Here is a 27,889-nt window from a genome sequence, read left to right on the forward strand (position 1 = left end):
ACCACGTGGTTCCTTGATTCCCTTCTGAAGCTCTGCCGTACCCTAATCCTTCCTGCAACAGTGACATATCCCAAGACAGACACCCACCTGTGAGATTACATAGATTTTATTTCCAAGAACAAACAACGTTCTCAGACAGCAATCAATGGATAGAGTCAGCTCCTGGACAGCTGTGCTAATTCCACAAATGTTTCATGAGCACTTAGCACATGCAGTACACAAGGCGTGCAATGATTCATATTCATGGACCCCTGAGGGCCAGTTCAGGAGGAGCTCTCAGAGCCCACTCATTTCCGTCAACAGCAGGGAGGCAGAATGACCGTCAGATGTCAGGCACAGCGTGGGTGCCTCTCTTCCCTGACCCCAACCCCCTTTGATTCTATAATAGTAAGAGGCAGGGACCAGTACTAGCCTCACACCGTCATGGGTCCTAGAGCTAATGCTGCTTGTTACTGCTGACACCACGGATGTTAGGTGTTGATGGGTACATTATTTGCCCCGAGTCACTCAAGCACACTATTGCAGACAGCACTTCCGTACTGATGCCAAAGCAAGATTAGAAAGGTCTAGCTGTTGATTTGTTCATCTTCCATGCGTTTTAAGAGCTTTTTATTAACTTACTATTATGTGACCTAAGTAATGTTCAGAAAATGACTGTCATTCCTGCTGATCACCACTCCCTGGTTACGAAGACACAGCTCAGGGTTGTCTGCATTTTTACAGCCTCAGATTTCGGGTCCTTGTAGTGCTCAATTCTCTTTAACATTTTGTTCAATTTGACATTTAAAGAATTTTCTGTGGTTGTTCCTTTTAAATGCTGAGGAGGGTTTTAGGTAAGCATATATTGCTGCTTAGAAAGTACTCAAGATATAATGGTGGTATATTGTTTTAGTTAAATTGCAAGTATTCTGTCATTAATTTATCTATCATTTATCATGTTTTGGCTCAAATACATACACATATGCAAACACACGCATAAATAGACACAGAAATGGATGCTCACACACATGTTTAGGGTAAAATATACACACAGAGAAAGGCACACAAATGATAATCCTATTTATCATGGGGACAATTCTATAAGGGCTTAAAATCCTTGCTTCATGTATAAAGGTATCAAAAGACCACATTTCTTCCTCAGGATCATGGTCATCCTTGTGTATACACAGTAATGAAATTTATATGACTCTCAAGTATCAGAAATCCAGTGCTCCTACCAGCCATAAAAACCTAATTGTGAGGACTGAGTCACCTAAAGTGTTTGTGAAATTGTGAATAATGCTGAAGATTACACTTGCATGCTATCGGCGATGGGCATTCAGTGACGAGGGTGAAGACAGTAGAGAGAACAAAGACACGCTCTTTACGGAGCAGCTGGAAGCCATCTCTGTGTTCAGTGTGGCCATCCCAGACAGGCCAAACTTTAGGACACTGACAAAATAGTCCTGATGCTTCCCTGGTGAAGGCAATCCCAGGTTGTCATTGAGGAATAGCATGGCACATCCCAGGTGCATTGCTGGGATGGGGAAGTCAAGGCCTAGGGCAGTTTCATCGCCCTGGCCAGAGAACCCCAGGTTCAGCTTCAGAGGAGTGATTACCAAGAATGCAGTGGAAGGAGTGGGACCCGTAGAGCCTCAGGGACCAGCTCACAAGTTCTGTGTTTAGACTCATGCAGAGGAGGATGATCTTCCAAGGGCTGAGGTTGAAGGGGTGTCAAACTCCAATGGAAAAGGTTTAGGAAAAGACCTTTTACAAATCCAAAGATGTTTCACAGTGGGCAAGGCTGGTGTGGCGAACAGTAGTGGCCCACGTAGCCGGGTTGGGAACCAGCTCTGCCCATGAGGTGCCGTGTGGCTTTGCAGTGTGGCCTCACAATCCCAGCTTTGTTTCTTCCCCCGGGAGATGAGGCTGGTGCTGCTCAAGACCTCAGAGGCCCTGCCCAGCCTGAGTATCTGTATATAATATCCCCCTTGGGGAGGTACTCTCCTTGTGGTTATGACCTTTTTTCTGCATGCCCCCTACAATACTTAGGACTCTGCCTCCTACAGCTGAGCGATGTAGCTCAGTGGTCAGGCACTCTGACTGGAGAGTCAGACTGATGAGGTTGTGAATCTATCATCCTGCTCAGAAAAATGGGCATGATACCAGTGCCCCTCTCAAAGGCATGCAGTGAGGACATGAGTAACTAGTAGCATCCACAAGAGCTTGGCTAGTAGAAGGCTCTTGTGGAAGAGGAGCTCCCAGAACCCGGTGGATTGGGTGCCGAGAAGCTGCTATGATGAATGGTATAGATGTTTCCTTTTGTTGTATTCAAACTGGTAACAATGGGCCTGCTGTTCTGGGAGGGGCCTGAGGGTGGTCCATCAGAGCACATCGGTCCAAGCACACTAGAAGGGCAGACATCTCTTTGGCAGGACGTCTGGACCATGGACAGGGATCTGAGTGAAGATGACAGTAAGTAGAGCCTCGAAGATGGCATGGAAGACTGTGTGGAGATATTTTAGCCTGCATTTGAGGAGGACCTAATCTGACCTCTAATATGTTGGAAGTTGTGTATCTATAGTTTTTTCTAATAAGCTCTGTAGCTAGCACTGTGTGAACTCTTCCATCTGCCCTAAATGCAGTCCTGGGTCTGCATCTGGGTTGCTGAGAGCACCCCTTTCTTCCTTCTTCTCATATGTAAAACCTACCTGTAGCTTGCAATCTCTTCTTCCGTTATGTGCCTTTGGACAATGGAGAAGGAAGGTGAAAGACGAAATTGAGAACTTTTCTCTCTATCACAGTGACACTGTGCAAACCTTATATTCTTTTTCCTTTTTTTTTCTCTAGTTGACAGTATCTCCTGCTCCCAGCCAAATGTAAGTGAGATTTTCAGGATTCTTATTTCAGTCACAATTGGATTCAGTTCTTAGATGAGGTTAACTCTACAGAAAGGTTGGGAAAAGTCTTCACTCGTGATCTTTCTCTGGCAAACAGCTGGCTCGTTCATTATCGCTTATGAAACATAGCCCAGGTGACCCCATCCTGTCACTACCAGGACAGAAATACAATGGATTCTCAGGGCTATTTAAAACATGAAGAAGGAAGTGATATTTCAGGAAGAAACATGCTATGTTTTAAAAAAGGAATTTTTTGATTCCGAATTTGAAACAGACAGTGCAGTAGGGGTGGTGTTGGGGGGGGGTGGGGGTTCAAGTCCTGACTCTGCTCTGAATTGGCTGTGTGATCTTGGGCAAATCACTTAATCTCTCTGAGCTGCAATTTTCTCATCTATAAAACGAGATTGGTTTAGGAGGTCTCAATCTAATCTCATCTTTGCCCACGAGGGTGTGGGCAAAGTGTTTTCTGAACATGCTTTGTGGGGAATGTAGAGAGAGGTCTATAGCTTTTGTTTGAATCCAGAGAGACCCATGACACTAACATACTTTCATAGTCACCAGACTTGATGACATCAGAGCTTCTTTGCAGGCATAACACTCTTTCTTGTCTTTAATGTTGGTATCTTAAAGCTTGAAGTTTTAGACCTGAAGTAGAATATGAAATTAACCTATACTAAACTTAGAGAGCTCAATTTAAGTTTTGTTGGAATCTTTTTTCATATTGAAGTTGAAGACTGCCTGGAGATATTTTAGCATATACTGGAGGAGGACTTAATCTGACCTCTAATATATTGGAAATTGTATATCCATACTCTTATTCTAATAAGCTTCAAATAACATTCTAATGCAATCTTTTTTCTTCGAAACACTGTTTATTAGCAGTCTTTCCATTTATGATTAGAGTTTCTCATAGTAGCAATGGACTAGGTCAGATATGGACTCAAACCTATGCTCTGCCTCCTAGTTCTGGGTGACTTTGCTCAAGTCACTTAACCTCTCTGAACTTCATTTCCCATAATTTTTTTAAAGGGAAGGTGTCATCTTGCAGGATTGATCAAATATTCATTGGCTACAAAGTGAGTGCCCAGAGTAGACATGGAGTCAATATTGACTCTAGGAAACGATCAGGTCCCCAGAACTTTAAAAGTAAACTGCTATTAATGGGAAATATTATCTCCTGTGAAGTTCCTGTTTTGACCTCATGCCTTTTGGTGAGCAAGGTGAGAGAAAGGTGAAGTCTTTGGCCCCATTACAAGTCTAGGAACCCTGAGTCTTTCATAGGGTCATGCTGAGTGCTGGTCTCAGATGTGATGGAACTCAGGTGAGCACTTGGGGTACACTGCAAGGTATGGGGGCACCCAGGGAAGCTTTTAGAAAAAGTTAAGTTAATGAAATCAGAAACTAGGTAGATTTTTTTTTACCCCCCAAGTGTCAGAAAGGGAGCCCGCTACAGGCCTTACATAATTCAAATGTGCCTGTTTAGAGGAGAGGTGATTTTATCCAATCGAGTTAACTTTGCAGGCACCAAAGTGTTGTCCCCTCACTGTTCAGGTCTATAATGTGAGCGACTTCAGAGGGAGGAAACCTTCCTCCAGTGATATGTTTGGGGACCAAAGTGCATGGATAGAAACATTCTGGGATGTGGCACCCACATGCAGGTCTCCTCAAAGAGGCCTTTGATCATCACCCTCAGGTGCTGACTGCCTGTGACAGCATCCCTGACTAGGGCAGCATCTCCCACTTTGGCTGGCACACTTCCAGTGATGGGCTGGTCCAATTTTTATAGCCAAGACTGTCCAAAGTTCTTTCTTACAGTGATTTGCTATCTCTCTACCTGGAGCTTCTACTTTTTGGTCTTGATTCCAGGCCCCAAGTCTACTCAGAATGTCTGCTCCCTGTTTAAAATAAGAGCCCTGTAAGTCTTTTCTTTTCTAGCCTAACCAGATCCTGTTTCTTCAACAGTCCCAGATGTAATCACTCTTTTCTTTAAGTGTAGCATCTTAGTACAGAGCAGAAGAGAAAAGAACCCCTCCTTTATTCTATATACCATATCTCTTGTGATGGAACTTATTTCTTTGATTGCAGACTGAAACCTCTTCCAGAAATGGTGAGCAAGAGCCTCTTCAAGTAAGATGGTCTATAAATGCAGCCCCTGGTAATTCTAGGAGGCAGCTTTTCTGGTCTAGGACTATAAGACATGGGTTGTACCTTTTTACTCCTGGGCATGAGTCCCTGTGGACGGGGGCAGGGTTGAGTTCATGAGTGAGAGCCCTGGTCTGAGGTCACATTGCCATCACCACCCCTGACCCAGTGCTGAGGAGCTGGGACTCCCCCCTGGTACCCTGGCCAACTCTGCTCCCAGAAAGCTTGCTCATTAGAATGCCGCTGCCCTCCACGACTAGGGATGGCAAGCTTTCAGTACCAAGACTAACTTTCAGTCTCTCCATGTATCTCGGTCAGAAAGGGTGCTGGACTTCTTGGCAAGGACCAACCTGCCATTAGCAGTGGCGACTGACGCGAGATCTCAGTGTTTTTCACACGTGCCCTGGATGGAGGCACAGCCACCAGAATGCCGCCTTCCTGGTTAGGTCAGCCCTGGCCTCTAGGGGCCCATCTGGTCTTTCCCACAGGCTGCACACTTCTGGAGGGGGATAGTGGTTCTGGTAGCCCCTAATGGGAAGATACAGAATCTACTTTGGGGAGGAGTAAGAAATAAAATGCTTTAATGGAATTGTTACAGCTTAGGCAGGATCCCCAGGGCTCTCTTGAATCAGTTTCCAGAGTCCCCTCTCATGCATTGTCTCATTTGCTCCTCTCAGTGACCCTACTCCCTTCAGCCCTACTTTTAGGGAAAGGAAATCAAGGCCCTAAAAAATTGAGTGATTTTTCCTCCCCAGAGACTGCATAGTGGGTTAGGTATTTTGTGCCATGCTCATTGCTGGGAAAATGAGGATGAATAAAACATTGATCTACCTTTGGGGTACTCCATGTCTGGTGGGGGACACAGACCCCAGATGGACGTTTTACAAAGGATTCTTAAAAAGTCATTTGGCAAAACAACAGTGGAGAAGTGAAATGGAGTGCTAAGGGACACAGGACAGGGAGCCGCACTCAAACACCTTTGGAGACGGTGAGGTCTAAGCTAAGTCAGGCTGGAGGGGGTGCCCAGGGATGCCATGGGCAGGACCAGCCTCAGCCAGGGTTGGGGAAATGGCACAGGGTGTGTGAGGGTGAGTACAAATGTCTGTATCATGAAGCCACAGGGCACCTCTGGAAAGCCCAGCCCCTGTGTGGCCCTGTCTTGGCATCACAACACTTTCTAAGAAGCATTAATTTCATATTCCAAATAATTGAAAAATATTGACAAATATTGACAAATAACAATCTTAAATAATTGAAAACAAAAATTGCAATATTTGCTGCATTCTTGCTTGGCAACCCAGGCAGCCTTCACAACTTAAAGCAAAACTTCTCCCAACTCGTCACCCATTTCTCTTGATGTTGGTCTCACCACATGGTGAACATTTGTTCCTCCAAATATTTTTTCAATGGCTCTCAAACCAAGTACTCATGCTTCTCTCTCCAGCAGGCTTGCCTTTCTCCTTCTTTCTTTCTTTCTGCCCTCCTTGTCTCTCTCCTTCCTATTTTCTCTCTGTTCTTCTTCCCTACTGTTGCCTCCTTCCACAGTTAGCTGCCTTACCTTCTCTCACCCTGGTCTGCACCCGTAGGAGGCTTTTCCCTGGCATGAGGGCAGATGAGAATCCTTTCTTCCTCTCTTGGGGGTAAAGGCCATCTAAGGTAGGGATATTACCTGCCAAATTCAGGAGCTTGGATTTAGCTGTGGGTAATAGTGAGTCACTGCAGGGATTAGGTGAGGGAACGATGTGATCAGGTTTTCTGGTCTTGCTAGAAAGTCCTTTAACTAGTGTGGCCAATTATTTGTTCTTTATGGCAAAACAGAACTTCTTCATTTTCTTTCTCTTATGATCACCTCTCTCTTTCTCAAGTTGTTTTTATTTGTGATAAAATATACATGACATAAAATTTACCATCTTAGCCATTTTTAAGTGCACATTTCAGTAGTACTGTTCATTCACATTGTTGTGCAACCATGACCAGCATCCTTCTCTGGAACTCCTTTCACTTTGTAAATCTGAAATTCTGTCTCTATTAAATAATTCCTTCTTCCCTTCTCCCCTGTCAACCATCACTCTACTTTGTGTGTCTGAATTTGACCACCTGAATCTTTTTGGCATCATCTCAAGTATAATTCAAATAATGAGGCATTTGTGTATATCGACAATATGCCCACTGTGGTAGGTTTGTTGTTCCCCTAACACTTACGTGTGCCTGTTGTATTCCCACTCTTTGTTTGAGTGTTGAATGCCATTCTTTTCTTATACGAGAGAGGGACCCCTGTCCAAAAGGGGCCCTCGCACCTGTCAAAGGAGACAATGTATGAAGCAAACTCAAGTAAGATGGTGATGGGAAGCCCTTTGGGCACACTTCAGTGCTTTTAAGGTGATTAATGTGGAATTAGGGGCAAAGGACATTGATTTCCTTTCTCATCTGAAGTCAAAGGAATGACATTTTTAAAAAGAGAAAGTTAAAGGGGTTACCCATTAATAATGCCTTTCTCCACAAGGAAAATTCCTTTCTATACAAAAGAAAAATATCTTGTGACTGGTAAGCTGAAACACTACCTTGGCGAACCTCTTTTCAAAGTCTTCTCAGCATTCAGTTGATGCTGTTTGCATGGAGCCAAAGGGGGTTCAGCTAAGTAAAGGGGTCACTGGGCTTGGAGACAGGATCAGAGCTCTAAGTGCAATTTCTATCTCTGCCATGCGTGTGTGAGCAAGTTGTCCCAAACCACATCTTTGAGCCTCATTTCATTCTCTGAAATAGGGAAAACTGGTTATCATGAAACACAAAGGAGATCATGCCTACATTGTCCCTTTGGAAGCCACGGGACACAATGTGTGTGTTAGGGCGGGGTGGCCCCGCTGGACAACTGCCTGAAACTCAGCTGCAACACCATGGGAACAGCAATGTGGCTGGTAGCCCCTTCTGAGTGTCCCATGCTGGGTGTCACACAATGCCCCGTGACGTCCACATTCCCTGCTAAGCCCGTCAAGATCTGTACAGGAAATGACACATCCTCCTTAGTTCAGTCTGGAGTCCTTTATTTTTGTACATAACAGAATGGCGAGATTAATTTAGCTCTGACGAACTGTAGCTGCCCTGAGAGGTCAGGGTGGCTCCTGGTTGAGGAATGGAGTCTGAGTTTCCCACCTCTCATTCTTCCCCTCTTCCTGCTCCTTTTGTTTGGTTTCCAGCAGGACGTTGCAGCTGCATGGTATTTCCCTGTCTTCTTGTCAAGAGGAATATTGATGCCCCAGCAGACCCAAGACTTCTGGGTGGGTGGGGGGCCATCCCCAGGGGACAGGGCTGTGACAGTCTTTCTATGCTTGATATTTTCACCGTTGTCTCCTGGTTTAAATGAGCACAAAGAAAGAGGAAGACCCACCCTCCTCTGGTTCAAGGCAGTGACTGGGTTTTGTTATAGGCCAGGCACAGGACGAAGGACTATGCACACATTGTCTCATTGCTTGGGTATTAATATCATCTGCTCTGTTTTGCAAGGAGGGAGTTGAATTCTACAGGGATGTGTGGCTTACATGGTGTCACATCATGTGGAGAGCCTGGGCCCAAGGTGACATGTCAGAACCCATGTTTCTAACCATGCTGCCTCTGGGTTTCTGACTCCGGTCAAAATGTGGCAGGACCATTGGCTCAAAAAGATGTGTTTTCCTAATTGCAAAGGCACTCTACATCTATGAAACTTTTTTCTATTTACCTTCCTTGTAGATTTTCTGCCAGCAGGAAAAAACCTTAGAGATGCAGATAGTATTTCTCATTGTCAGAGGACAAGGATATCCTCAATTTGGGAGGTGGTAGAGACGGGGTGTTCATTCGTCCTAAGGGCATCCCCTCCTTCCTCCACTGCTTGGGCCATATATTTCAGGGCTACAGTCCAGCCCTGAACTTGATCTTTAATTCTGATAATGGAGTTGACAGAAACTACAGTGAACATGCATGGGCCTTTGCCCCAGAAAGGCTCAGGTTTCAGCCTCTACCTTTCTGATCCCCTCAAGCCCATTCCCAGGAGAATGTCTAAGCAGACACACAGGTGAGTGTCTAAGTCAGGGATGGGCTAAACATGACTCAGAGGGCCGAATCGGACCCACCACCTATTTTTACAAAGTTTTCTTGGAACGAAGCCACACTCACTTATTCAATTGTGTATTGACTATGGCTGCTTCACACTACAACAGCCAACTTGAGTAACTGAGACAGAGATTGTACAGCCTGCAAAGTCTAAAATATTTACCACATGGCTCTTTATAGATAACTGTTGCTAACCCTTGGGTCCCTGGTGGCTAACATAGCTTCAAATGCTACTAAACTAATTAGAAGCAAAGCAATATTGAGAATCAAGATATTAATATTAATTCCAGATGAACTGTCACACTGGAGATTTCAATGCACATTGGCAGGCATCAGTTTGAAGCTTTGGGATGATGTCACTTTGCATCCCAGCCACATCTATCTCAGATCTCTCCCCTGTTTCCTGGCAGAACCATTTGCTTACAAAGGTGGGTTTTCCTGCTTAGAAAGGTACTCTTTACATCACGAACCTTCTTCTATCCACTTTCCTTTGTGGGTTTTCTGCAAGGAGAAAAAACCTTAGAGATGAAGATAATAGTTCTTATTCTCAGAGGACAGGGGCATTCCTAATTTGGAAGGTGGCAAAAGGGAGTGTTTGTTTGTCTTAATGACACTTCACTCCCTATGTCATTCTCAGCCATGTGTTTCAAGATTTCCTCCTTCCTCAATTGCTGACAGCTACACTTCCAGATCAGCCTAGGTTGGTCTCATTTAAAATAAAACTTGCTATTGTCTGGTCTTTGTTTTTATTCAACTTGAAAGGACAGGGCATATTATTTTTACTTTTGTGAAGGGAGAGAGCTACAGGCTTTAAATAGGTTCCTCCCACCAAAAAAAAAAAAAAAAAAAAAAGGCTCTAGGAGATGGGGCAGTTCAGCTGGAAGTCTGACCTGGGTTTGCTTCAGTGACAGACAGTGTCCCCTTCTATGACCATTTCACAGGCACCGTTTGAAGTCAACTCCTGTGACTGACTTGGCTGCTAGACAGAGCCAGGGGATTCTTGTCCCCCAGTGTGAGGGGTTATAGGAACAGTTTTAAGGGGTGGCCCAGTGGGCTGGAACTAGACCTCTTGGTCCAGAGGCCTCCGGGACCTCTGTCCTGCTCTAACTCCACAGCTGTGTGACCTAGGATTACTGGAGTAATCTCTCTGAGCCTCATGTGCCTCATGTCAAGTGGGGTCAGAAGTGCTGCCTTCCACACCCCCAGGTGGGAGTGTGGGATGAGGCAACAGGTGTGGGAAGGTGTTTCATGAAGCATCCAGTGCTTCAGGGGCCAGTTTCTATATTACGCTTTCCTCTTTGGTATCTCAGGGCCACACCTATCTATGTATCTATGTCACACCTGACAGGCTAGGATGAGGTTTTGAAAACAGATATATAGTGAATGATTTTTTCGTAGTTTTGCCTCATGAAAAGTACGGATACTACTCAACCTACAGTGAGGTTATGTCCCAATAAACCCATCATAAATTGAAAATATCAGAAGAGTCAAGAAGGCATTTAATATACAAGGCAGTGGTGAAGTGGGAGCTGTGGTTCACTGCCACTGCCTGGCATCACAAGAGTGTATCATATTGTCTATTGATAGCCTAGGAAAAGACCCAAATTCAAAATTTCATGTTTGGTTTATAATGAATGCGTATGGCTTTTGCACCATCATAAAGAAGAAAAATCAATTAAGTCCAAACATCCTAAGTTGGGGACTGTCTGTACTTGGAAAGAACATGAACTTTGGAGTCAGACGAGTCTAGGTTTGAATCCAGCTCCACCCACCACTTGCTGGTTGTATGATCTTGGGCAAGTCACAACCTTTCTGAGCCTCAGTTTCCTCATTGGTAGAATGGGGGAAGGCATTAGTGTATCAGTTTGGGTCACCCATGAAACAGACACCAAGATGGCATTAGATGTGCAAGGTGTTTCTTGAAGATACCTGTGAAGAGAAAAGAGGAGGGAATATCTTCAGACTGCAATGCAAGTCTGACATCTATGAAGGGAGAGAGGGAAGGAAGGAGACTAAGCATAAGGAGTCTCAGACTCCATGTGGCTCCAAGAAAGTCTTGGTCAGGTCTGCCTGGAATCTCAGAGCAAAGATTGTCCACTGGAGGAAGCTGCATAACAAATAACCCCACATCTCAGTGCCTTAAAACAACAACAATATTATTATATCTCATGATTTTGTGGGTCAGGAATTGGGGTAGGGCTCAGCCAGGAGATTCTTTTGCTCCACATGGTGTTGAGTAGGGTCATCCAGTGGCATTCAGCAGGTGGCTGATATGGCTTGGGGGGTCCAGGATGGCTTTGCTGGTTTGGCGGGGATGACTGGAAGGCTGAACTCAACTGGATCTCCTTCCATGTAGTCTTAGGGTCTCCTCATGGTCCCTCCAGCATAATAGCCTGACTTAAAGCTCAGGGTTCCAAGACAAATGTTCCATGAGGCAGAAGAAGCTGCAGTCTTTTAATGCTTCCACTGTATTCTCTTAGTTGAGGCAGTCACATATCTTCCTAGGTTCAATGGAAGGGAAGCATCAAAGAATACATAGCCATCTGTAATTCATCACGATGAATTACAGACTCATGAATGCAATAATGCATATTCACAGAGTAGGTACCCAGCAAATAGGAGCTGGCATTCTTGATGTTTCTTATCAGTATTATTACTGCTGCTACCACCACCTGCCCTGCAGATGTATTCTGTGTCCCAAGGATGCCAGAGTGAGTCTGGCTTAAACTGTGAGGCTTTTGATAATGCACCCACCCTCATTTTTCAGCTTCCTGTGAAACCCTGATCAGCCTTCCCCTCCCTGCCCAAGGCTCAGGCATGCTTGTCTTTCTGCAGGTGTGGTAGACCTCAGTTTTGAGGCTGAGAGTCCTCTGGCACCCCCCACAGAGCTCCTGGAGAGACTGCCCAGCTATGACTGGCTTCTTCAAGCAGGCAGTAAGTCCAAGGGGGCTTGGTTCTTTGGGTTTCTTCCTAGGGCTCATGCTGGTTGGGGGGATGTCTTTGGAAAAAGGTGGTGCTGAGATAGCTCCCCTTTCCCTTCGGGGACCCTGGGAAGCCCCTCATCATGGGTAAGTGGAAATAGGAAGCAATGGGGCATAGGCTTTCTGTCTATGAACAGTCCATGGCCATGACAGGTCTCTCTAAGACCTAGATGGTGCTGGTCTTGGAGTCCCCATTCTTTTTGCATTAGATGTATTAAATGCATCACTTTTTCTTTATCTGTTCTTTCTCACATTCAATCAGTCTTTCCTTCTTCCATCACATAAGTGTTTGTTCCTTTGGCCTGGGCTGTCCAGCCCCTGACTCTTCCCTTCTCCAGGAGGACAGACATTTTTCCCGCCTTGGGAGGCTTTGGGGAGGCCCCAGGAGCAAAGGTCCTGGTCCTCATTCCTGGAACACAGGTGAGTTTCAGATTGTGCTGTGTGACTGCGTGCATTTCCTATGTCACTCTTGCCACACAGGAGCCTTCCTTGAGGATCTCAGCCTTGGCAGTGCATCAGGATCCCTGGAGGGGACCCTCTGCACCCCAGACCTACTGCACTAGATCCTCCAGGGATGGGGTTTGGGGATTTACATTTTACCACTACTGTGGCCTCAGTTTCTCACCTGCACATTGAGGAGTCTGGCTGGCCTGCATGAGCCCACAGGCCCTTCCCAGAAGTCCCTGCCTCTCTGTTTGGTCCCTTGCAGAGTCCCTGTGATGACGGAGGAGGTGGCCCGGGAAGCCCTCCTCAGCTTCGTGAACTCTAAATGCTGCTACAGCAGCACAGTGGCTGGAGACCTCGTCATCCGGGAGCTGAATCAGCAGACCCTCTGCAGGGTAAGAGGCCAGAGCTGGTAGGGGGCCTTGGCCAAGGGGCTGGTGGGCTGGGGGCTTTGGGACAGTGGTGGGCTATTTGTGTGATGTAGCAGCCAGGGGAAAGGAGTCCTGGGGGCAGTGTGTGTGAGTGTGAATGGTGGTGATGTTGAATCCCATCTGCAACTTGACTTGTCTGTGGCTGTGAGTAATAATGAAAAGAACAAGGGTCAGGCCGGGTGCGGTGGCTCACACCTGTAATCCCAGCACTTTGGGAGGCTGAGGTAGGTGGGTCACCTGAGGTCAGGAGTTTGAGAACAGCCTGACTAACATGGTGAAAACTCATCTCTACTAAAAATACAAAAATTAGCTGGGCGTGATGGTGCATGCCTGTAGTTCCAGGTACTCAGGAGGCTGAGGTAGGAGAATTGCTTGAAACAGGAAGGCGGAGGTTGCAGTGAGCTGAGATGGTGCCATTGCACTCCAGACTGGGCAACAAGAATGAAATTCCAACTCAAAAAAAAAAAAAAAAGAAAAAAGGACAGGTGTCAGCACACACCAGACAAGCTTGAACATGCCAGGCATCATAGAGCGCATGCTACACACACGCCTTGTCAAATCCTCATGGCTGCCCTATACAGTAGCATCACTGTCACTGGTTTACAGATGAGAAATTGGAAATTTAAAGAGCCTAAGTGATTTTCCCAAGAAGATGCAGCTAGAAGTGACAGAGGTGAGATTCAAACTCAGATTTGGTAGCCTCAAAGCCTATGTCCTCGCTCCTTACTTCTACAAGGGATGGGCTGAGAAAGGTTCATCTACCCGCCACTAGACTTCAGCTCCCTCTGCCTCCCCCAAATCATGACTGTGCCAATAAATTATTTATTCATTGCTGCAGGGAAGTCCTACCTCTGGCAGGCACTTTTGTCTCCTCTATTGACAGAGCAGAGGGGCAGCTTTTACGTTCACATTTTCCAGTGTTGCTGATCCAGCCGTCCTCTGAGGAGCACATAATTGCGCAGAAATCAGATGAGCCTTGCAGGCAGTGGTTAGAGCAGGAATCTGGAAGAAGTGGCCATTGTGTGGCTGTGTGACCTTGAGGAAATCAGCTAATCTCTCTGAGCCCTCATTTACTCACATGTAAAAGGAGAGGGCAAAGGATGTCCAAGACCTCTTTCCATTCTGTCACTCTGTGGATGAAGATCAAGAAGGAAGATTTTGATATCAGGCAGATAAATTCCTCCACAAGGGAAATCTCAAAGCCGTAGATTCCAGGGGCCTCCGTCTACCAAAGACAGCTACTACTTTGAAGCTTGTCTCATAGAATCTTTGTATAAATTCATGGGGAACTGAATTAGCTCCAGTTTGAGCCTGTCAGGGGAGATTTCCTGGGGTTGGCTGACTTCCCGGCAGACATCTGGGGGCACGTGGAACAGAAATCGCTGTTGTCAGCCAGTTCCAGCAGCCGAGGGTGTTGTGTGTGGATCTCTCAGTTTCCCCACTGGGCCCTGGCAGGGGAAGAGCTTCCTCTTTTTGCATAATGCTCTGCCTTCATAAGGGGCACGAATGTGAACATGCTTTTTTTTTCCTTTTAGTATCGACTAGAGACCTTTAGTGAATCCAGGATAAGCGAGTGGACATTTCAACCCTTTACTAGTAAGTGAATTGTCTGAAATTAGTTTAACTGGGGGCAAATAAGTCAGGGTGCTGGTGGAAAATATCAGGACTTGGCTCAGGCACTCATCTTAAATAAGATGGTCTTCTGCTTGGAGCCTTGGCTTCCTTATTCTCTGCAAAATGAGAGGGTGGACTTTCATCTCAGAGACTTTCCAGTGCTGATCTTAGTAAACGCTTCCTGCCCAGGAGGCAGGAGGTCCTGAAAAAGCCAAATGTTTGCTTTTGCTGCAGTCTGGTGCTGCCACATGGGGCCAGGTTGTAAAGCATCATGTGTGTTTAAACATTCGCCTACCCCCTCATGCCACCCCTAATTCCTCCTAAGCCCCTAAGCCCCTGTGCTCCCCATTCCCCTTGCCATCCACCTTCTGCTGAGCCCCCACTGGAAGCCTAAGTTTCTCTATTTGGGAAGACCTATGTCCTACCTGTTTTCTCTACCAGTCCATTCTTCACGACTCAGGTCCATTCTTCAAGACTCAGCTCATGTGTCACTTCTTTTAAGAAGCTTTTCAGGATTTCTCCTCCTGCTGCTCCCCTCCCAGCAGAATGGGCCAGTCTTCTGAGTATTCAGAGCCCTTTGTGAAACTCTTGTCCAAAGCATGCATCATATCCTATCACATCTTATTGTGATGGTGCTGTCTGTCTCCATGAACAGGGCAAGAGGAAGAGGATGGGATGGTGAAGGGGATTGTGATGATAATGATGACAGTTCTTGTTTGTCAGCCCCTCAGGATGTGCCAGCCCTGGTGCTAAGAATTTTATATACATTCTTCCATTTAATTTTCACTACCATCTTGTATGGTAGGTGCCATGACAATCCCCATTTTAGAGATGAGAGAATGGAAGCTCAGAGAGGGTAAGAAACTTCTCTAAAGTCAAGCAGCTAGGACATAAAAGAGCCAGGAGTCAAACCCAGATCTGTCTCTCTCTAAATTTTGGTTGCTTAATCACTGCCTCCAAGGGGGACTTTGACTACCCATCCCTGTAGCCCCAGGATCTAGACTCATGTCTGGTACCAAGTGAAAGCTCCCCGCTGTTTGCTGGATAAATGAAAGTTTATCCCTGCCGCCCTTTGTCATTCTTACAATGACCCCTTTCTGCATCAGACCACTCTGTGGATGGGCCGCAAAGAGGCGCCTCCCCCAGGCTCTGGGACATCAAGGTTCAGGTTCCCCCGATGTTTCAGGAAGACATCAGGAAGTTCCAGGTCCCTCACTCATCACTGGTCAAGGTAACACGATTAGTGGAGTACTTGCCCTTCTCCCTGAGAGGCTTTTCAGGCACTGCATATTTCCTCAAACTCATCCTTTAAAGGGAAACCCAAAATTCAGGCCGGTGCTTCATTTCTTGGTTATAAATAAACATAATTTAATAAAACCTGGTGTATAGAATGTAGTCCCAAATAAAATTCTAAGCAAATCTGGGAGTGTTCAGGCAGCAAACAGATCATCCGATTTACAAATTGTCACCAGCTTTAGTGAGCAGTGATATTCCTGGATTGGTTGAGTGTGGTTTTCATTTTTTTAAAAATTTATTTTAGCTTAAACAGCTGGAGTGCTGAATGAAATTTATATAAAATAAAAACTTAAAACTCTGCTGGGATTTTCCATGAGAGTCAGTTAGGAAACAGAAGAATCTGACTTCCATCCTGCTTTATGGACCTATAATCATGGCGTGAAGGGAGAGAAGCCTAGTGGATTACGAAAACATGAATGAGATAGCTCATATTGTGTTCTCTTCCGATTGCTGCCTGTTTTACACTTTCGGACTGGATTTAAGGGCGTAATTTTGCTCTGTGCGTTTTTATAGAGTTCTAAGACAAAGAGGATTTTGAGAGGTCAAGAAAGTGTTCTAATCCTTTCTCAAGGGTGGCAAGGCTATTTTAAATTAGTGATTAAATACTATTAGCTAGCTCTTTGCCTTTCACAAAAATCCTGTCCATTTTTCAGTGACTTCTGTTCCCAAAGACCACATTAGCTACCTTATGGGCAAATACCATCAGCCTTTGTGGTTCAGCCCGGTAGGAAACTGTAGAGTGTGAGTTAGGATGTGGGGCTCCCAGAACACATCTCCCCTTGTTGGCATCCAGATTGGGCTGGGGCTCAGAAGAAATGGTGACATGATCTCTTGATGCAGTCAAGTCTTCTGGAATTGTAGTCAAATGGGAACGGCCATTTCTTTCCTGCGCCATCCTCCTATCCTGGTCCTGAGCCGCTGCACCTCTGGTTTAGATGGTGATGTCATGGGTGTGGGAGAAGTGGCCCTTGGGAAACTAGATCCCAAGAGAGCATTGCACTTTCAGGAATGCCACAAATGCCATGGGCGTGGGCGGTACAAGTGCAGCGGCTGCCACGGGGCGGGCACGGTGAGTCATCCGTGAACCACTGGTGAGTCAGTGAGGGTGTGGTGGTGGGGGATCCTGGGGACAGAGGGCTGGGCTGGTGGCCTGGGGCTCCCTGCAGCAACTGTGTCATCTCAGGCAAGCCATCCTCCCTTTCTGGGCCTCCATTTTCCCATCTATAAAATGAAAAAGTGGGATTGGGTGGTCTCTAATGACACTTTCACTTTGACAGTTCGATTTTAATTTTTCTCTTCTTTTCTTATCCATCTACCAACATACAACGAATACCTGCTTGGCTCTGGCCTCTAGGTCCTGTAAGAGGACCAAGGCCTGGGGTTCTTCTTCTCAGGGAGTCCCTGTTAGGCAGGGAAACCAACAAGCGACTCCACTTGTCGAACAGGGTGGTGGGTGCTGAGCAGGTAAAGTTTGGAAGGCTTGGAGAGACAAAGTAAACAGGACACTTGAGTTAGTTTCCTTCGGCTGCTATAAGCCATGACCACCAATGGGAGGCTTAAAACAACAGACATGGCCGGGCACGGTGGCTCACGCCTGTAATCCCAGCACTTTGGGAGGCCAAGGCCGGCAGATCACGAGGTCAGGAGATGGAGACCTTCCTGGCTAACATGGTGAAACCCCATCTCTACTAAAAAAGTATATATTAAAAACTAGCTGGGTGTGGTGGTGGACACCTGTAGTCCCAGCTACTCGGGAGGCTGAGGCAGGAGAATGGTGTGAACCCAGGAGGCGGCACTTGCAGTGAGCCGAGATTGTGCCACTGCACTCCAGCCTGGGTGACAGAGCAAGACTGTCTCAAAAACAAACAAAACAAACAAACAAAATAAACAAACAAACAAAAAAACCAGACACTTATTATCTCAAAGTTCTGGAAGCCAGAAGTCCAAAATCGAGGTTTGGGACGGGCTGTTCTTCGGGAGGCACTGAGAGGGAAGCCATCCCCTTCCTCTCCCCTGGCTTCTGGCAGCTGTGGGCTGTCGTTGGTGTTCCTTGGCTTGTGACTGTGCCACTTCAGTCCCCACCTCCCTTGTCACCCAGCCTTCTCCCTGCATGGCTTTTTGTCTTCACATGGGCTTCTAATAAGAACACATCATCGGATTTAGGCCCTACCTGGTCATACGACCTCATCTTAACTAAATGCATTTGCGAAGGCTGTCTCTAAATGAGGTCCCACTCTGGGATTCCAGTAAACTTGAACTTGGAAGGGCCACAATTTAACCCAGCACAGGCCCCTCAGTGGCATTAGTCATAGCATTACTTGTCTTTTCAGAAACCTTCAGGCCTATTAACCAAACTCCTCATGTTACATGATGTCCTCATTTGAGCCTCACCCTTTGGCCATGCTCTGACACTGCCTACCCTGAACTGTCTTCTCCACCAGACCTTTCACCCCTCGCCTACTGGGTTTGCATCCCCTGCTCACTCCCGCACTGCCTGTGGGTCCCAGTAATGGCCTTCGCCTGGCCTTTCTCTCTCCTCCCGAGTCCTCACTTCTACCACCTGCCTCAAGTGGCTTTCCCAGGCTCCCTCCCTGTTGTCTTCTCTGTCCCTTCCTCCCCTTCCACCTCCCTCAGGCTTTCCCTGGAATGTATCTGGAGCCCACACGAGCCAACTGTGGGAGCACAGCCTAGGCCTTTTCTGGGGCCATTTCTCAAAAGGAGCCTCCTGTCTCTAGTGCCAGGCCCCTGACCAGTGCCTCTGTCCCAGCTTCCTCCCAACACTTGGTCGGGGTCCAGTCTCGGGGCTTGTGGGGATCAGAGAAGAGGCAGGAGAGGCTGATGTCTCAGAAGAAACAGGGATCTTAGGGAGTGGAGTCTTTGAAAGCTGCAACTGGAAGGATCCAAAGATACCTCATGTCTACCCTGTACCATTTTGCAGATGAAGGGGCTGAGGCCCAGGGGGAGGAAGGTCACCAGGCTGGGATTTGATCCAGGTCTTGGGATGCCCTTGGCCCTGCTTCCTGGGAGGCCGGCGGGGGCTGAGGCAGTGGTGTGTCCGCAGGTGCGGTGTCCGTCCTGCTGCGGAGCCAAGCGCAAAGCCAAGCAGTCCCGGAGGTGTCAGCTCTGCGCGGGGTCCGGCAGGCGGAGGTAGGAGTGTCTCCCAGCACCACGGTGCTCGTGCTTTCTGGCTTTCTGGCTTTTCATTGCCTGCCCATCTGAAAGGCAAACAGGCACCCGTCTGTCTCGTCACTGCTGTGTCCCCAGAGCTTTGCACATAGTAGGTGCTCTGTGGTTATTTGAAGAGTAGGTGAGCTTTTCTCAAGGCCTGGCATTTCTGGACAAGGCTGGAACTTGTCACGCAATATATGTGTGGAAAGGATAAGAAGAAAGAGGCACTGCAGGGAGGAAAGACAGGGACGGGGTTACCAGGCAAGGAGACCTCTTCCGCCAATGGGTGGGGAAGTGAATATCAAAAACCACCTGACAGGCCAGATTTTTAACTCTCTGAGGATCAGGTCCTGGGCAAGCCCCTATTTATAACTCATTTTGGGGTCTGAATGGAGGAGGAGTCAAGGAAATTTGGTTGATTGACTAAACAATCAACAAAGCTTCATCACTGCTCACAGCTTTGCAAACACTGGGCCATTGCATTTTGTAAATCCTATCCTTTAATGTATTTATAAATTTTTAAGGGAAACAGGAAACCATGAGGAGTGAAAATACTCAAGGTTGGGTTGGTTAATGATACTTTTGCCTCACCAAAGCCCAGGCCATCCTTCTGACAAGCCAGTTGGAGAAGCTTTGGTGCACCTTCCACTGTGGTTGGTAGAGACGGTCTTTGGGAAAAAGATGGTTATTTTTCTTTCATTTGCAAGTGAAAGGAATCCAATTCAAATTGGCTTTGGCAAAAAGTAAATTTACAGGCCTAGGTAAGAGTGAAGACTGGGGTATATTTCAGGGATGGCTTCAGGCTCAGCTGGATCCAGGTGCTTAAACAACACCACCAGGAATCTATCTCCACCTCTCACTTTGCTTTCCTTTGTGTGGGCTTCATTCTCAGGCAGGGTGTTCCTTGTAGTGGCAGAGGAGACCACCAGTAGCTCCAAGCTTACTAATCCCAGGAGAAAAGATGTCCCTTCCCCGATAGTCCTGACAAACATCCTGGGGCAGATCTCATTGCACTCGCCTGGGTCATGTGCACATCTTTGTATCAGCCACTGAGACCAGGGACATGGAATAAGACGATTGGCCAGTCCCCGGTCCCAAGCTGGTCACAGAAGGGGTTGGGTAGGCCCTAGAGCCATGTGAGCTGGGTGGGGGAAGGGTGGTCCCCACAGGGATGTTGGGGTACTGCCAGCAGAAGGAGGACTAGGCGGTGGGCAGGTACAGACAATGCAAGCCCACCACAGTCTACCTTCAGGAGGAAGGAGGTGCGGATGGGAGCCTCTGGAAGCCACCAGGACCTGCAGCTGATCTGGGGGTACCGACTCTGTGCCCTTCTCAGATGCAGCACCTGCTCAGGGAGAGGGAACAAGACCTGCGCCACCTGCAAGGGGGAGAAGAAGCTGTTGCACTTCATCCAGCTGGTCATCATGTGGTATGTGGCAGTGTCTCAATGCTGTGGCACGCGGGGGTGGCTGAGGGACTGAACCCTGGACTGGTTTCTGCAGAGAAACTGCTTGGTTGGGGCTTTCACAGTGCAAGAACCTGCCAGGACTTAGAAGGGGGAGAATTCCCTGGAAAGAGGAAGTGTGGGGTTGTGGGATGCCGACTGGCTTTAGAACAGACAGACCTGAGTTCAAATTCTGCCATCACCATTTTCTAGTGCGGCAGCCACTGGACAACTGAGCCCTTCCTGTAGGAAGAGAGCCGTAGCATCCTGCTATATCCCTAAGTCAGCCAGGGCTTCCACGCATTAAGGTTTCTCCTGTGTCAGGCACCTTGCTAAGTGCTTTGCAGGCAAAGATGAAATGAGGTAATGGAGCTGAACTGTCACTATCCTTACTAGCTTCATTTTACAGATGAGGAGACTGAGGCTCAGAGAGGCTACAGAACTCTTGCAAGGTCCCTCCAGTAGCAATTCAAGCCCTCAACCCCAGGTCTGTCTGATTGCAAAGGCCGTGCTCTTAACCTGCCACACTGTGCTTTCATCCCTCATCCTCCTTCCCTCCAGGAAGAACAGCCTGTTTGAGTTTGTGTCTGAACATCGGCTCAACTGCCCCAGGGAACTCCTTGCTAAAGCCAAAGGAGAAAACCTCTTTAAGGATGAAAACTCGGTGGTAAGAGGGCATTGTGGATGGGAACAAAGGAAGCTGGGTTCCTCCTGTGCTCTCGTGGGCCTGGAGCTGCTGGCTGTGTGTGCAGGCTGCATTCCCTGGAAGGACAGGTTGGGTAAGAGCAGAGTTTCCCAGACATGGATGAGGCTATGGGGAGCCTGGAGGCTGTCAGTTTTCTTTTGACTCTTACATACTTAATCCTCTGTCCTTCCCACCTCCCCTCCCCCCCACCATCTGCCATTCTTCATTCCTCCTACCCTCTTTCTCTCTTTCCCTCCCTCCTCCCTTCTTCCCCACTCTTTTCCTTCCTCCCTCGTCCCCTGCTTCCTTCCACAAACCTTGAGACCCTTCTCCTCCATCAGGCACTATTCTAGGCCTTGGGTAGACCACGGCAAATAAAACAATGACCCTGCCCTCATGGAGCTTACAGTCTGGTGAAGGGACTATGATGGACACTTTTATAGCAATGTCAGATGGTGAAGGGGCACTGAGAAACACTCAGGCAGGGTAAGGGGCAGGGAGAGGTGGCAGTGTCGTTCCAGCTGGAGGTGGGAAAGGCCTCTCAGTGGAAGTGACCTTGGGCACAGACCTGGACGCAGGGCAGTTGGGGAGTGGACCTTGTGGTGTGGGAGCGAGGGGACAGTGGGGCAGAGGCCTTGAGGAATGGCAGAGGGCAGTGAGCAGGGCAGAGCTAGGAGCTCAGAAGTGAGAGGTGCCTTCAGCCAGAGGAGGGGGTCCTGTGGGCCAGGGGTTGGTACACCCAGCCCACTGCTTGCTTTTGTCAATAAAGCTTTATTAGGATACAGTCCCACCCATTTGTTGACAGGTTGTCTATGGCCACTTTCCTGATGGTGGGGCAGAGCTGGGTAATGACAGACTACAGGGTCTGAAAGCCTGAAATATTTACTATTTGGTTCTTAGCAGAAAAGGTTTTCTCACTCTTGCCGTTGGCCTTGGCAGCGAGATTGGCTTCAATGGGACTTCGGAGTGGGGTCCTCAGACCATACGGAGGGATGTCAGCCCCTTTCTTTGTTCCAGTAATTTGGCTTTTTAAAGGCTCACCTCAGGTGTCCCCCCACCAGAAGCCCTGTACCCCTCTCTTCCATTTGAGTTAGAGGCCTCCCCCTGTGCTCAGCTCAGACTGGGGCCCATCCCTAGGCGTCAATGGCTGCTGGCAGCTCTGTGAGCTGACCCTGCCTGGTGCTGAGCTCTGACTGCTGTCTCACCCTCAGCGTCCACAGCAGCACTGGGCCCAGGTGGACACTTAGAAGGAGGGTGGAGGGAGGGGCCATGGTTCCACAATGAGGGGCAGAACAGGGAGCCCCAGGGGAGGGCTATGCTTGCCCTTAATATGTAGAAGGCTTTCAAGCCTGGCAGAAGGGGATGTGGGGGCTTTGGGCACCGAGGAGATGCCCCAGTGCCTGGACTTTCTGCAGGTTGAGTGCAAGCACCTGGGCTTATTTGTGGTTCATTTTGTATCCGCAGCTCACAGAGAGTGCCTGACCCTTAGTGGGCCGTTTGAATGTTTAAATGAGAAATGAATCTGAGTTCCTTTTCTGCTACACATGTACAGACCCCACGAGTCCACACTGATGGGGACCACACCTGCTGTGGTCACTGCCTTGCCCCACACCTAGCACGATGCCCGGCACACAGGAGGCACACAGCTGGGGGATCGAGTGGGCTGCAGGTGATAGGGTTCTCTCTCTGACTGCAGGCCCCTGTTTTCCTGTTTTTGAAATTCCTGAGACCACCATATGGGGCCTTCTCTCGGCCCTCTTCTGTGGCTCTGGCTCTGGCTCTGCTCAGCCCCATTGACTTCCAAAGCTCCAAGTGCGGCAGCCAGGTGGTCCGCATCTCGCTCTCTCCCCCAGGTGTACCCCATCGTGGACTTCCCCCTGCGGGACATCTCGCTGGCCTCCCAGAGGGGCATTGCAGAGCACAGCGCTGCCTTGGCCTCCCGTGCCCGCGTCCTGCAGCAGGTGAGCCGGGGGTGAGGGGCCATCTGGCTCTGACGTCTCTTCCTGGGCTGCTGAGCCCTCTTTCCTGAGAATGTCAGAGCGGAAGGATGAGGATGTGGAAGTGAGGGAGGTCTCAGGGGGAGGAGCCTGGGAAGGGCTAGGGCCTGACCTAAGGCCCCAGGGCATAGAGCAGGGCATGCAAGACACAGAGGCGGGAAAGACCCTGGGCCAGGGGAGAAATTTGCATTTTTATTCCCGGAAGCGATGGCAGGGTTTCAAGCACGAATGTGGTGTCATGAGATTTTGATTCTGACTCCCTGGTGTTCAGATAGGGGAAGGAAAAGCTTGAGATTGAAGGTCACAGGCCTGGCTTGCCTCTGAGGCCCTGGCACTTCCCAAACCCTAGCCCTGTCTTCTCCCAGCCTCTGGGATTTTGGTTACTGTATCCTGACAGCCACAAGGTGGTGGTGGTGGCTGCTACATCCCCAGGAGCAGCCCTGAGCGGCCCCTTATGCTGTTGCTGCAGCCTGCCAGGGCGCCCTAAGGTGGGAGTTTGGCCTGGTAACATGCTTTTGCTGGAGCTGCATGAAGTGGGACTCAGCAGCCAGGACGGGAGCCTTGCAGACTGGGCTGAGATCCTGCATTTCCTGAATCCCAGCATGATCCTGGGCCAGCCACTTCTCCCCTCCTTCAAAGCCACTCTTCACCTGCGAAAAAAGACACTAAAGCACATCAGAGGGTTTTGCAGCAAAACCCTCTTAATGTGTTTGGCACCTGGTGCTCAAAATGTCCCTTTGCAACGAGCATTTCCCCTTCTCTCTCTCTCTGCACATCTCCCCGATTTGTAGGAGAGAGAAGATGCATTTTATCTAAATGAATACGGACCATCTTGGAGCTGGAAGGGGACTGAGAAATCAAGCAATTCAGACACTTACATGCCTACCAGGGCCAGGCAGTAAGGAGGTGGTGACAGAGCCTCATTCAAAGGGGCCGGTCAATGCTCAGCTTTCTGTAGGCACAAGACCCAGTGTTTCCAGACTGTTTGAAGTCCAGATTTTTAGATGAAACCTTCTAGTTTTTCAATATTTTGATAGCTGGGGAAACTGAGGCCCAAGGAGGGGAAGTTACCTGTCCCAAGTCACACAGTATGTTGGTGGCAGGTCCAGGACTAGAACTCGGGTCTCCTGAGGCCCTGCCTCTGCCAATACAAGCCATTGTAAACAAATCCTGGAGCCAGGAAGGGCAAACCAGGGGGCAAATACACAGTTTTCTTTAAAAAGGAGTATAATGGGAGTGGAGGTCACTTTTCTGAATCTTTTTTCTGATTTTGCCTTTAGTCCTAGAGCTGTAGACAAAGATTCATGCTAATATTTTACTCAAGATGGAGAAGTTAGAGCAGAAATCCAACCATGAGGGCATAGGTGGCTAAATTACATCTCCTGGCCATGGCCGTGACTCTGAGACCTGGAATCTGCTTATTGCAGGGGCTGAGCTGCACAAACAGAAAAACAGCCAATTACATCATGACCACTTGATGGCAATTGATGTCTTGAGCAAATTGTGGCCTCAAACATGGAGACTTTTTGAGCCAGAAGCAGATGGAGGCAGGGGGGTCGTGGAGGTTGTTGGTTGGGGGGTAGTGGTATTGCCATGCTCACCATTGGATCTTAATAGAAAATTCTGGGAACAAGAGTAGTCCTGACTTCAGTGTCCAGGCCTTCTGAGCACTGACATTGACTCCCATCTCCTTGTGCCCTTTAGTCCCTATTTGGGGTCCTTTGCACTGAAATTTCAAGAGGCATCTTCCACCTTTTATTTCCAAAATTGTCATTTGGATTCCAGTTTCTGGCATATGAAGAAAACTCAATCACCGGGGTCTTATTCGGTTGTCTCAATAACTCTGTGAAATAAGAGTTTTTATTCCCATTTCACAGATGAGGAAACTGAGGCCTAGAGAACTGGAGCACAAAATCACACGGAAAGCTGTGTGGAAATTTCGTGCCCTGATTCTGATTCCCCTCTTCCTTCTGCAATGTCGTGCTGCCCTCGGCCTCTCTTATGACAGAATGGGGGCCTACCTCTCAAAATACACCCCCACTGCCCAGATCTCCAGGGATGGCCAGGGCAGTTTTTCTAAAATGGAGAGAGAAGTTGAAGCAGCCAGATGGCTTCAGCCTCAGGCCGCCACCAGGCCTGGTTTGCCTCTTCCCTAGGGTCTTCAAGCCATCAATTACAGCAAGAGGACTTGGAGCTCTTTTCCCAACAGGAAGAATTCCCTGCAAGTAAAGAGGGCCTGACCCCAGGCCAATCATGCCACCTCTCCCTGGGTTTGGGTCCCCAAATCTGAGTCTGGGACAGGACAGCAGCTTGGGCAGAAGAACTTAGGGCTTTTTGCACAGAGCTTGGCCCACAGTAAGTCCACAAGAAAGCTTGGCTTAAATGATTAGAAGCAACATTCCTACCTGAACTATGTAGTGTAGTTGCCAATAACAAAACAGCACCAGAAGCCAGTGCAGAGGGGAGCCTAATATTTGCTCCCAACATTAGGCTGCTGTTTCCATTTAGGGCCTCATCATTGCAGAAAGTTATTGAGTAACTGCTCAGAGAAGGGGCCAGAGAATGAGCGACTTAGCACCACCCTGTGGGAGGGAATGAGGTCTCCATCCTGAAAATAGCCTGGCACAGCCCACTAAACTTTCAAATGTCTTCAGGGTCAATGTTTTATCTTAAAATTTGATTCAAATGTTATAAACCACTTCCTAATACCTCTGTGGTTGTTTTAATATACACATGTTTAAACTGACTTTTTCCTCCACTGTCCCCCAGCACTCCATCTAAAAATTAATGTTTCTGGAAGTTGTCCTACTTGGCTGGTGACTTTCCATACACCCTGGAACTCCCCTGGGGATGCCTGTCCCCACTTGGTGAAACCTAGAATCAAATGGTAGCTAAAGATGAGAAGTTAGTTTTGGCCAGAGCTTAGCGCGCGTGAAGGAGCACAGTAGGAGATACATCTAGAAAGGCAGATTGAAGGCATATTGTAGCAGATTGTAGAATGCTGTGTTAGTCTGTTCTCATGCTGCTAATAAAGACATACCTGAGACTGGGTAATCTGTACAGGAAAGAGGTTTAGTGGACTCACAGTTCCACATGGCTGGGGAGCCCTCACAATCATGGTGGGAGGTGGAGGAAGGACAAAGGCACATCTTACATGGCAGCAGGCAAGGCAAGAAGAGAGCATGTGCAGGAGAACTGCCTTTTATAAAACCATCAGATCTCATGAGACTTATTCACTATCATGAGAATGGTATGGGAAAAACCCACCCCTATGATTCAGTTACCTCCCACTGGGTCTTCCCATGACACATGAAGATTATTATAACTCAGGGTGAGATTTGGGTGGGGACACAGAGCCAAACCATATCAAATGCCAACTCCAGAGCAGGATCTTCATACCACAGACAGTAGGGAGCTACTGAAAGTTCTTGAGCAGGTGAGTGACTTGAACAGAACACTGACATTTTCCTTGGCTATTTGTTTCCTTAGCGCCAGACCATTGAGTTGATCCCCCTCACAGAAGTTCACTACTGGTACCAAGGAAAGACTTATGTCTACTACATCTATGGCACTGACCACCAGGTGTATGTGGTGGACTATCCTGAGCGGTATTGCTGTGGCTGTACCATCGTGTGACGTAGCACAGCTGTCCCCAGAGCCTGCCATTCATGTTTGCCAAGGAGGATGACCGATGCTCTCTGAGTGTGTTCACTATTGTCTGCATTGGACAATCACATACAAACCCTGGCACGTCCTTCCAGAAACACTAGCTTATCATCCATCAAGCTCCAACTCCTTATGCAGCTCCTGTGGTGGAATCCATCACTCATATGCTTAATCTACAGGAATTGAGCTACACACATTCCTGTAGAACAAATGAGAGAAATAATTTAAATGGCAAGGTCTTTGCCTCTGGTCTCCAAGTTAATGCCCTGATGAGGCGTGTGAGTTGATTTTGCTTTTCCCCTTGTCGGTCTTGGTTCTGGTGTGCTTCTTCTAGTGGGAGCCCCTTGACGATCTGAGTGTTACTGAAATGTTTAAGGATGCACACAAATTATCTGGTCCTAATGCACAATACATAGTGCACTTAGTCTTAAAGTGCAATATGTTACTGACCATTCTGTGGATCAGGAATTCAGACACAGCCACAGTAGGGATGATTTATCTCTGCTCCGTCACATCTGGGGCCTCACCTGGAAGATTCGAAGCCTGGGGCTGCTCAAGGGTGGGGTCTGAAATCATCTGAAAGCTGGTTCACTCAGATATTTGGTGGTTGGTGGTGGCTGGTGGTTGGGACCCCAGTAGGGAAGCTGTCAGGTGGAGCACATTTATGTGACCTCTGCATGCAGCAAGAGCTTCCTCACAAGATGGCAGCTCTGAGGGTGGGTGCCCCTCATGTACATCCCAATTGAAGAAATAGAGACCTGTTTCACAGCTGGAGAACAAACCAGCTGTGTTGGATGGACCAAGAGTCTGCATGCCAATCTCTAGTGTGGTGTCTATACAAGGAATTTGGAGAGTGTTTTCGAATAGATACAGTTTTTTACATCACAGGCTGACCTTAGAGCCTGCCCACTGGGTAAGATGTGAGCTTGATGCTCTGCACCCATCACAGGCAGCAGCTCCCACCTGGTGGTGTAAGGCTGGGTTGGGGGTGGTGCCGGAGGGGATGTCCTGCAGTCCTAATGCCGAATCAGCTTTGGAGAGGTGGTCCTGGGCTAG

General features: G+C 48.0%; 1 protein-coding gene across 2 annotated transcripts in view; it reads left to right on the forward strand.

Annotated features, from left to right (window-relative positions):
- SSUH2 (ssu-2 homolog (C. elegans)) overlaps positions 1-27,271 on the forward strand; it is a 32,138-nt gene extending 4,867 nt beyond the window's left edge. The window contains exons 1-12 of one of the 2 annotated variants that reach the window (XM_025376807.1): positions 2,393-2,454; positions 11,943-12,041; positions 12,427-12,508; positions 12,798-12,927; positions 14,499-14,559; positions 15,684-15,808; positions 16,880-16,942; positions 18,935-19,020; positions 20,378-20,470; positions 21,047-21,152; positions 23,024-23,131; positions 26,657-27,271. In XM_025376807.1, the coding sequence (XP_025232592.1) occupies positions 2,427-2,454; positions 11,943-12,041; positions 12,427-12,508; positions 12,798-12,927; positions 14,499-14,559; positions 15,684-15,808; positions 16,880-16,942; positions 18,935-19,020; positions 20,378-20,470; positions 21,047-21,152; positions 23,024-23,131; positions 26,657-26,803 (1,128 nt within the window). In that variant the 5' untranslated portion in view covers positions 2,393-2,426 and the 3' untranslated portion in view covers positions 26,804-27,271. Of the gene's footprint in view, positions 1-2,392; positions 2,455-11,942; positions 12,042-12,426; positions 12,509-12,797; positions 12,928-14,498; positions 14,560-15,683; positions 15,809-16,879; positions 16,943-18,934; positions 19,021-20,377; positions 20,471-21,046; positions 21,153-23,023; positions 23,132-26,656 lie in introns of those variants that run through there. The other variant, XM_025376808.1, reaches the window with a different exon arrangement.
- Positions 27,272-27,889: the final 618 nt, after the last annotated feature.

Source organism: Theropithecus gelada, chromosome 2 (genome assembly GCF_003255815.1).
Source record: "Theropithecus gelada isolate Dixy chromosome 2, Tgel_1.0, whole genome shotgun sequence".
Lineage (NCBI taxonomy): Eukaryota > Metazoa > Chordata > Mammalia > Primates > Cercopithecidae > Theropithecus > Theropithecus gelada.